We start from the raw sequence: 10,802 nt of genomic DNA, 5'->3' as shown, positions 1-10,802 counted from the left end.
GGCTGTGGGGCAGTTCCTCAGGGCTGTGCCCACCTCATAGTTGACCGTCCCTGAATCTAAGGCCTGAGAGCGCACCCATCTTTCCTGTCCTTATAGACCACAAGCTGTTCTAGATTCCTGCTTAATGACTGCAACAGGAGAAATAACGGCGTTGTCCATGCGAACTGAGCCTTGGTTTGGAGGTTAGAGGGGGATGCTAATACCTGGTTTTGAGCCAGCAGTTTCCATCCACTTTTACAAAGGAGGTCAGAGAGAGGGAAAGTGACATGCCCAAGGTCACCCAGCAGGCCAGTGTCAAAGCCAAGGCTAGAACCCACGTAGCGCTCGGTCTGCTGGGCCAACCTGCCTTTGTGAGCCATGCTCATAAAAACGGCACAAATGCAGCTTCAAGCAGTTCACAGCAACAACAAACCGGAGAATTTCTCCTTCCATAAGCTCCTTCAGTTGGCCTTCTGCCCCTTCCACTTCCTCGGTCAATGGAGAAGGGTCTGGCTAGCTGCCTCCACGTTTCTTGGAAAGGAGCCTGCAGGCCTAGCTTTCAAGTCCTCTTTCAGAGGCAGCCTCATTCTCCTCTGCACTCGCACCTGGTGGGCAGGTGGGACCTGGGTGGATGCATGGGCAGCTCTTGGGCAAACTCAAAGCTTGTGGAAATAAATAGCGATGACTCCAGGCTAGAGTAAAGCACTTGACCTGGCTGCTGCTGGGTCTTCAGTGTGTACATATGCTGTGTTTGGACCTACTGAGACTGTAAGGAAAGACTGCACGGGGCCTGTGGTGAGCATCCAGAACAAGCTTTGCTTTGTGTTTGCATTATGTTTGTGGCACCCCTGGCATCTTCCACCTTGCCTCTGCTTTGTCCTGTTAATGAGCAAACAGGCCTCCCCTTTCCTCCCTGGCACTCCAAGGTTTTGGAGTCAGGTGTTGGTGGGTCTGGCCTCAGAGCCAGATGCAAGTGTTGCTCAGTGGCTCGTTAGGCTCTCGGAGCAGAATGGCAGGCAGCCCACAGGCTGGCAAGGTTCAGAGCAACCTAAAACTAATGCCACAGGTAAGAGCTATACTGCGTTGCTGCTTACTGCAGTTTAGGTTTCTGTTGCAATGGAACAATCTCCATTAGCTTTACAGGTAAAATCTGGCTTAGTAAAAATGACTTTTTTTTTTTTCTGCGTAAAGAAAATGGAGCAGAGTGATAAGTGGATGCCAGTGGGTGACCATTGCAGCCCAGGCATGTGTAAATACTTAGGGGAAGCTTGGATGGAGAGTTCCTAGGATTCCTTTTTCTCAGCCTGTTCCTGTTCCTCTTTATCCTGATGTCACCAACTTTCTCCTTCCTTAGTCTTGGAAATGCAATAGAAAACTAATTATTTGTGGAGTGTGAGATACAGAATTTGTCCTGGATTGGGGAGAGCATCTGTCTGCTTCTGCAGACACTGCTTCAGCCCTGCATGCACTCGGAGCATGAGTTTCCCTTCATGCCAGTGCAGATTAGTGTCTCCTAGTGTGCTGTGACTGCTGGGGAGTGTGGTCTTGCTGTTGTGTTGTGCTTCCTCAGCGTTTTTGCGTTGGATTTGAGGATACCTCATGCCTCACTTTGCCCAGAATATTATGGCCGAGTGAGGACGTTAGAAAACAAACCAATGACTTGCTTAATTTCTTAAAGCATGGCCTGATTACAGAAGCAAGCTTTACCTAGCACAGAGCGGGGGCACTCAGCCCCTGGTCCGCAAGCCAGGTTCGGCCCCGGCTCCACGTCATCTGGCCCACGAGCCTGAAAATTTTGGCAGTGGGGGAGTGGTAGCAAGCTTGGAAACTTCTGCAAGCCACCAGGTAACTTTTCTTTTCTCAGAAAGAAGTGCAATTACAAGAGACAAACTGGGACCTAGGCTCAGAGTTCAGGCTTCTCCTTTCAATTGCAGGATCGTACAACAGAATGGGGGGGACCCAGGGGGTTGAGTATAACATCTCCTCCAGTGCCTGGGGATCCAATCCCCAGCTGGTTGCAGCCAGCTCATTGCAATAATGAATGCAACAGCAAACAGTGCTCCATCTCTGAGGAAAGCACAATCTCTCTGCTTCACCTGCTGGTGCCAGGGCAAGGAAAGCAGACCTCAAAGCAGAGAAATGCAGCCCCCAGCTCCTTGCTTTGAAATGGCTGGGAAGGTAGGTTAATCCTAGGGCTGTCCCTAATTCCAGGTGAGGTGGAGGCCAGCTGTGTTTCAGTGGCTTGTAAAGGACCAGCTGCACCTTGTTTGAGGAAGTTTAGGGGCTTAGCTGGAAATACAGAGTGGGGCCAGAAAATGATTCAGGACTTGTCCCCATGTGGTTCAGTGTTAGTGCCTGCTGTTTGGTAGCTCTCACTTTCTCTGTTACCTCTGCTGGGCAGGGGCATGAGGGGTACTGGTGTTAGCAGGGAGCTTTTGAACCCTGGAGGTTGCTCTAAATGTCACCAGGTGGTAATGACTAGGGTGGAATTATCCATCAGTGTCGGGCAGCTGCATTTCTAATGAGCCGGTTCCTTCTTTCCCTTTGCCGTGCCAGGATCCCATTCATATACTTCTTTCTTTCAGTCTCCTTTAATACACCTTCCCCTGGGAGAAGTGAGGATCTGGAGATAGCTTCTACTTGCTACTATTGCTGCACGGGTCCAATATAAATGACTCAAAAGGGCCCTGCAATGGGTTGAAGGTCCCTATTGATGTCAGCGTATCTGACTCTGCCAGTGATATGGGACAGCAGCAGCAAGTTCACCTGCAGTTGTTGGCAGCCAGAGCGAAGTACTGTTGTCATCAGGGGAAAAGGCTCCCGTCTCCTGGAAGATCTGGCTTTTAACTCTCAGGATCACTGCCACCCAGTAGCAGCCTCTGCTTGAAGCACAAAGCCAGCACTTGGTGAGCTGACTACATCTCTGTTTTGTGGGAGACAAGGACAACCCTTGCGGACTGTTTGGTTTCTGTTATCACGTTACCAGCTGGGGCACGTAACCCACGTACCACAGAGCTTACCTTTCCCCCTCGGCTGTTGTTAGACACTCAGTGCTGCAGCGGGCTACTGGGGCTTTTTCGTGAGCGGGGTTGGAGATGGCTCAAGATTTCAGCATCTTTCTCAGTAATACCCCAGCCAGGCTTAGGGGAGGATTTGGGATTTTTCTGCATGTGGGGAGAGCACTTGGTTTGCTTTTTTGGAGCCATTCAGCCCCCTGTGGAACTACGGGTCCACAGAGCTACTAGCTCTTTAGCACCAAGTGGCATTGAAGGAGGACAAGGCGCATGGAAATCTGAGACGAAACCATGCCTATTTATTTTAGTATTGCAGCTGTACTGAGTCCACTGCCTTGGGATCAGGCTGCCCACCATGGCCGAGACCACCCTCAAAGTCCCTCTCTGGCACTAAGGGAGAGTACACTGCCACATGTGCATCATTGGTTGCTTTTGCAGTGAAAGAAAACCTGGCAGGGCAAGCAAAGGCTTATCTGTCCTGGCACTGAGCTGAGAGCACAGGGAAAATGGAGCAGAGTCTGTTCACCCTGCCCATCCCTGTGCCAACAGCACTGCATGCGGGCATCTTTGATGGGGACCTTGGGAGTCTGGCTCTGCCCTCTTCCTCCCTGCCATGTGTCCAGCAGGTTCTCTTGTGCTGGAAGTGAAATAGGAATATGGGTTAGAAAAGCGGTGAGAGATGAGGCAGAGGCTGATACCCCTGAGGAGGGTGTGAGCTAAGTACTGCCTCTGCCTAGCTGCTTTAAGCATTTTATCCTACACCTTGGCAACAGCAAAGGTTTGTCCTCAGCCATATTCCGGGTCTCAGTAGTTTTTTCCCATATGTGTCTGGCCCAGCAGTGAGCAGTGCTGTCCCAGGGGGGTCAACTCATCTGTGAGCACCCTCATGGAGGTCACGCCGAAGCAGGAGAAGTGGATGTTCGTTCTGGCTGTGGCTGTCCTCCTCTGTCCCCTTGCTTCGCTTGCTGGTGGCGACAATAAAGATCAGGATGGCTGCCAGGAATTTGGCGGTCAGAAATGCAGCAATGATGTAGAAGAGGCTGAAGTCAGGTGCAGGCAGGCTGCTGCAGGGAAACCACAAGCACAGAAACTGGGTTTGACAAGGGAAGGAGGTTGCCAGGCTTTAGTGTGAGTCTTGGCCTTTGGTAACCGGAAGCCAAAGATAATAGCTGCTTCTATAAGCATTTTAGCCCCCCAAGTGTCCCGGAGCGTGGTGGGAGAGTGCTCTATAGGAGTGCTAAGCAATGCCTTCCCTCTGAGAGCTTTTGCATACGACAGACGGGAATGATTTTATCCAGCATTCCGGTGCAGCTGGCTCTGGGGTGGAGCATTGCAACCCCAAAGAATCCCTTGGGAACAGTAAGAGACCGTCTTATTTGAAACCTAGGTCTGACCCCCTGCAGCCACAGGGGAGCCCTACGCAGCAAGCCCCAAGCTCCAGCTCTGCTTTCAAGGCTGAACTACCCCTGAGGTTTAGACCCTGTGGGCTTACCTGGAGATGCTGTGTACAGCTCTGGGGTCTTCCAGCACCTGGGTCTCTGTTTGACCTGTGGGTAGAAACAGATCAGCCTGTGCTGGTAATGTCCTTGCGCTCTGTTTATTCACGACGTAGATTTGCCAGTAACCAACGTGGATCTGGCAGGTGATAAATAAAGTCAGGAGAAAGTGGGGGCTGAGCCTGGATGGCGCTGGCTCTGTGCTAATGCCTTAGTTGGGGCGCAGGGGCACGATGGGTCTCTCCCACACTCCAGTGCAAAGGGTACGGGGCAGCTACTCTGCTCTAGAGCAGGTGCTTGGGGGAAGAGAGTTGAGAGGTCACCGTCTCCGTTCAGGCAGCTTGGGAAGAAAAGCCGGGACAGAGACAGCTTGATGCTTAGCTGATGGGCGTGAGCAGCACCAACTAAACTATCGTGGCCTATTACCCGGAGGATCCAGGGATACCCAAACTTCGGTGCATCGAGGCTGTGTTAGCCAGGAGCCTCTTGGTTGTGTATTGTTGGCACGTGGCTCTAAACAGGCTGGCTCTCAGTTGCACAGGGCCACAATATTGATTTGTCTTTGGGCCTTCCTGGATGGCTGGAATAGCATTTGCTTGATTTCAGGAGCAAAGAGCACTGGCCTGCCAGCGTGGTCCCTGCCCTTCGGTTACACGGGAGTCTGGCCGCAGTCCGCATTTCATAGGCTCCATTTTGTGTCTCACCCTTGCTTGGCTCCCTTTATTAGCATAACAACTCCAAGATGTGTGATATAGGGAGCCAGAAAATACGGGTTTGAGTCTCATCTCTGCCACGGTTTCCCTGTGAGATCACGGCCCAGCCACTTTCTCTCTCTCTGGCCCTTATTATCTTCACTTTATAGGGAAAGAATTACTTCTTTGGTAAGCTGCCTAGGGTAGAGACTCTCTTTACACTTACGGACAGCACCTAGTATGGTGGGACTATGCTCTCAGCTGAGGTTTGCGGCCGCTACTAATGCTAATAAAAAATAACGCGTGAGCTCTTGCTGTGCTGAACTCCCTCCCAGGGACCTACCTTCTAGCACCTCCACCTTCACCTTCTGCAAGGTCCTTGTTGTCCCTAAGAAGTCAGTCTTGCACTGGTACAGCCCAGCGTCCTGTTTCTGGAGCCTCTTGATGGTCACCATGAGCACCCCCTTGTGAATGTCGTCCGAGATGGACGTGGTGCCATTCCTGTTCTTCAGGAACGGCAGCCAGAAGCGGCGGGCGCTGACCACGCGCTGGCATTGCATCTCATCGACCTGCTTGCACCAGCTCTTCTCTTTCCACTTGTGCTCCTTGGGGCCGTAGGTGCAGTTGATGGAGATGGTCTCTCCCTCCATGCCGTATACTACCGTGGTGTTCTCGGCTGCATAGAGCTCTGGCAGGATAAAAAGGGGAATGAGGTCTGGGTCTCCCCCTTCTCCGTCATGCACACTCTCTCGTTCTCTTTTCTTGTCCACACTAGAAAACCTGGGCTGCGGTCTCCCTTGCATGCACCTCTACTGGTGGTAGCAAAGCAGGGTATCCAAGGTCTTTACCACCTTCTCATCTAAGCAGCTCTCCCACCACTTTGGCCAAGTTCAGATTCAGGGCCCTGATTCTAGGCCTTCTCGAAATCGTGCGGTGTCGAACCTAATTGCTGGGTATTTCACTGTGTGCAATTTGGGTGGGTCTTCTGCTGTGGGTGAGGGGAGAGGAGATATGTCCTCCTCAGTGGCGGACTGTCCTCTCGAAACCCAGCACGCCCTTCTTTGCATTGGATTATCTGTCCTTGATCTGAGTAGGGCACACTACGCCTTGTCTGGTCACTGGATTTGCTCCCTGGTGGCGCACAACTTCTTTTCAGGGCCTGATCGCATTGCTTATCTATGGGCAAGACGATTCAGCAAATCAAAGCTGAACATGGGGAAACACAAAATTATACAGGGTCAGATGGCTGGCAGGCAGGCTCTGACAGTGCAAAGGTCCCTCAATATCGGTGTAAGTGGAGTTCCTACGTTAGGGTCCTCTTTTGCTGCCAGAGCCATGTGACATGGCTTGGTATAAAAGAGAATTGCAGCCACAAAGCAATCCGGAGCTGGTTGTTGGGAGGGGTAATTCATAACCCTGTCACTGAGCTCTCAGTTTGTCTAGTCTTGAGAAACCTCCTTTCATCCCGTTTCCTGGGGCACTGCTAATTCTAGCCCTGACCTTTAAGTAGCTGATCTTCAACTAATTTGCTATCCCCTTAGAGTTCCTTATTTCTAATTTGTCTATGTCTGCTCTCTAGATGCCAAGGAAGTGTGTTGGCTGAGCTATGTATATTGTGAGAAGGGAGAAGTGTGTCCTTCTGGGGAGACTGCATTTTAAGAGAGACTTTTTTCAGTCCCTGAGCACCTGTTGAGAGAGGTGAAGGGAGCAGTCAACTGAGAATAGCTGGTTGGAGGGGTTTTGCGCATCTGCTTGGGGAAGCCAGGATTATGTGGTCTTTTCTACTATTGAAGTAAGACTGCTAGGAACAGGCATGAAAAAATAGACAGTTTCTATATGCCTCGAAAGCACCAGAGCCCAGGCTTACCGCCCCTGCTATTCCAACCCTGGGCTCCTCCTCCCCAACACTACACCACAGCTTCTCACTCCCAACCTCTGCAGCCTGCAGCTACCTCAGCTGCTCCCCCTTTTCAGTCCTATCCCCCCCAAGCGGTGCCAAAGCCCTTTTCATCCTGACCCATTGCTGCCATTTCACTCCGGATTAGAGGCTAGCAGGTACGGACTTGCTGTGGTCCCGCAGAAAACATTGCGGATATTGAGGGCTCTTCCTAAATCATTCTGAGCCCTCCTGTCTCTTCCGTGTTCACTGACAAGAAGGGACAAAGAAATTAGGTGCTACGCTGTGACTGGACAGATTTGTGGACTGGGTAGTAGCTTGAGACTTGGGAGACCCTAGCTCTATGAGAAGTCCTGCCCCAAACTCTTCTGGTCTGACCGTGGACAAGCCACTTAACATCTCTGTGCCTCGGCTCCATGTCTGTAAAATGGGAGTAATAACTTCCCTGCTGCAGGGGGTGCCAGGAGGCAGAGGTGGGGGCGGGAAAAAAAAAGGCATCTTAGGACGAGTTTCTATGACTTTCAGTAGCTACTGTTCTCTACTGTTCTCTTGCTAACTTGCCAGGAGTCTCCAGGAAGCGTGAGCCTAAGTTTACAGGTCTGACAGTAGTCCTCTGATTTCAGATGAGATGCATCTGCTCTGCAAAACCATTATCTGCGCTACTCGGATCTAGAACTGCTGAATCTTGTGCCCAAAGTATGCACGCAAACTTCAGACAGACGGGGTTTTGCAATCTTTGCTGCTAAGAATGCAGCAAAGAAATGATAAAAAGCCCTTTTGACTCACGGATTCCCTATGAGAGGACCTCCGTACAATGCCTGAGAAGGAAGCCGAGTGCTAGAATCTCTACCAGCCCAGGGGGGAAAAATCAAGAGCAAAGAACAAAGCCTTTTGCTGGGGAATAACTCTGAACGCAACTGCTGAAACTTCCTGGGTAGATGTTATCAAATCATGACAGTAACTTGTGTCTAGAGAGAAGTGAGAGAGAGACCTTCTCTCATCCCCAGACTATCTGCTCCCTGTCCAGCTGTTCAGCTGCGGTTGCAATTTTCTTCCCCCTTCTCTGAACCAGTGCCTGTCACTAACTGGAGTGGAGAACAATGCTGTGCCCCATCTGCTGCTTCAGAGATGTTTTATAGCTTCCTCCATTCACATGACCTAGGATGATTGGGGGTCAGGAGGCATGAATGGGATTGCTCTTTCCCCCATGCCTGGCAACTTCTGCGGTCTTTGCATTCATTTTGCTCAGATCCAGAGCGGCTGGGCAGCAATGCAAGACATGGAAGAGTGTCATTTCGCACTCCGTATATTCCCTCTTCACAAGTGCTTGATTGCTCAGGGTGCAAGGCTGTGCAGAATCAGTGCAGATCCAGATCTTGTCAGTCTGGTCTAGAAGAGAATAATCCTTTTCCTGTTGGGGCTGGCTCCAGCAAGTTGCCAAAGCCCTCCTGCAAGGTTCTGAGTTTCCTTCAATTCCTACTGCTATAATCAAGCAGCAAAATGCTAACGGTGCACTTAGATGGGCCAAGGCTGCTACCAGCACGAAACACTGGTCTGATCTTCGCAATAACTGTCTATTCATGACTGAATCATCCAGAGTAATCGGCTGAGGCGCCTGCCTGACGTGCTACCTGCCTCTGCCTTACCAATGGCTCATACTAGATGTTGCTCCAACCCATTGCCTGCCCCTCAGCTCAAAACAGATGGCTTTTGGTGCTTTCTTACCTGCGAAGGAGGCCAAGAAGATGAGGTGCACAAGCTTCTCCATGTCCATCCAGCAGGGAAGGAGAGAGGAGTCTGAACAGATTTAAAGGATTTTTGCCTAAGCAAGTTTTTGGTGTTTTTCCCCTTGCTCTGCAGAAAGGAATGAAAACAGGAACTTGTTTTCTGTTCCCTCCTGGTGATGTGCCAGGGATGGGTGCTTCTCTCACTGGCTGAAACTGGAGCATCAGCGGTGCCCGGGCCAAGCAAGGATTTGGTCTAGACAGCTGGAGAAGAACTGTCATATGATGAGAGGAAACCATGAAGCTGGGAGGTGCTCTGAGACCGTGGGTAGGTGCCTGCTGGTTTGAATAAGCCTCACAGGCCAGCTCTCCCGTGGCCTGAACCTGTAGGGCTTAGCTCGTGGCTTATCCCATGGTAGCTCATCTAGGAAGCTCCCCGTAGACCATGAAGGGTGGAAGAAGAGGGTTAAGGGCCTGGGAAGTCTCCACAGAGACCCTAAGGATTTATTTAATAGATTTCATAGACATCAGGGCCGGAAGGGACCTCGGGAGTTCATCGAGTCCAGCCCCCCGCCCCAGGGGCAGGAAGTCAGCTGGGATCATAGGATCCCAGCAAGATAAAGGACAATGACTTTGTCCTTTAGTTGGGCAGTGGGAAAAGAGCAACAGCAAAGCCTGCCCTGACAATTCGACACGACTGTTTAGGGCACGAAGGGCAGACTGTTTTTATCTGCTTGCAATTTTGCAGGACATATGGCAATTGAGGCCTCAGCTGCTTCTTTTTTTCCCCATGAAACAAAGCCCTTCTAGTCGGTGCAGAGCCCAGGAACATGCTGGCGCAGTGGTTTGGTATCAAATGGCTCCTTTCCAGGTTAACTAATTTAATGAGATGGGGATTTCCATGGTGATTGCCACTGTGGGACCTGAGCGGTGCCATTTCCTTCACTTGGAGGCCTCCCCTCTTAGTAGTGTCTTCACTGCGTGCCACCTAGTCTATGGGAGCTGGCAGCATGACATCAAGAAGGGGCAGGATGGCAGATGTCTCCTTTGTGCGCAAGCACTTACCTGTGTCTCTCTCCTGGAAGGCCTCGGCCACATCCAGAATCACATCCCATGTTTTATTTTTCCATTCATTCTCAGTGTGGTGGGCAGGAATTTAGGCTCAATTCCTTGTGGCTTTATAAATGATGGCCTAGGGCAGTGGTCTCCAACGTGGGGTGCGCAAGACGATCCACTGGGGTGCGGGAAGAAAATATTAGAACTTCTATTTATATTTATTTTTTACTTATATATTGTACATATATTAGTACAGTAGTACATGTGTATAATTTATAAATACATAAATGTACATGTATTGGGGGTGCATGCTCAAAAATTTTTTTACTGATAGGGGTGGGCGATCAAAAAAGTTTGGAGATCACTGGCCTAGGGGACAGTGGTGCAAAGGGGAGAAACCGGGTGCTAAAATAAACACCAGAGAGTCTGTCCTCTTGGTCAAAACCTCTGTACTTCTCCCCATCCCTTCCTTCCCCTCGCTCAAAACACACCGCCCCTCCCCCCAGCCAGTTCCAGTTTCTAATTTTCCATTGTTTGCTACTTCACTTTTAAACCAATATTTCCCTCTTTCTTTCTGAAAGCTACCCAGGTGGTTGCATCCCCTTTAAGATAGGTTCACATTTAGAAGGATCAAGAAATATTGTTTCCAAGCAAAACCCTATCTCCTTCCCTCCCTCCCTCCCCATTTCTGTTGAACGTTATTGTTGCCAAGGGAAGCTGCAAAATCCTCTTTGTTGGAGGGTTTTAAAGAAGCGGTTGCAAGCGTGTTTGCCAGGGCTGGTTTAGGACTTCCTACATCTGAGCAAGGAGTTGCCCCTTCCACTTCTGTGATGCTGATTTGATTTACTGTTTTCCCTTCCCCAAAGAAAAAAAAAAAAGGCTCAGTCAAAAAGACCATTTTCCACTATAAAGCTATACTGACGTGCTCTGTTTCAGGGTTCACC

The 10,802-nt window shown here is 50.4% G+C and overlaps 1 protein-coding gene across 1 annotated transcript; it reads right to left on the bottom strand.

Annotated features, from left to right (window-relative positions):
* Positions 1–3,270: 3,270 nt before the first annotated feature.
* On the bottom strand, positions 3,271–9,116 carry LOC109317704 (triggering receptor expressed on myeloid cells 2-like). The gene is made up of 5 exons (XM_019546511.1): positions 8,804–9,116; positions 5,525–5,869; positions 4,486–4,540; positions 3,846–4,057; positions 3,271–3,803 (listed from the first exon to the last, which is right to left on the bottom strand). Exons 1-4 carry the CDS (start codon positions 8,850–8,852, stop codon positions 3,862–3,864), a joined length of 645 nt encoding a protein of 214 aa, XP_019402056.1. The 5' UTR covers positions 8,853–9,116; the 3' UTR covers positions 3,271–3,803; positions 3,846–3,861.
* Between the last annotated feature and the right edge of the window lie 1,686 nt (positions 9,117–10,802).

This window comes from Crocodylus porosus, unplaced genomic scaffold (assembly GCF_001723895.1).
Source record: "Crocodylus porosus isolate Cpor-Errol unplaced genomic scaffold, CroPor_comp1, whole genome shotgun sequence".
Lineage (NCBI taxonomy): Eukaryota > Metazoa > Chordata > Crocodylia > Crocodylidae > Crocodylus > Crocodylus porosus.
This window is presented reverse-complemented; position numbering and strand designations above follow the sequence as displayed.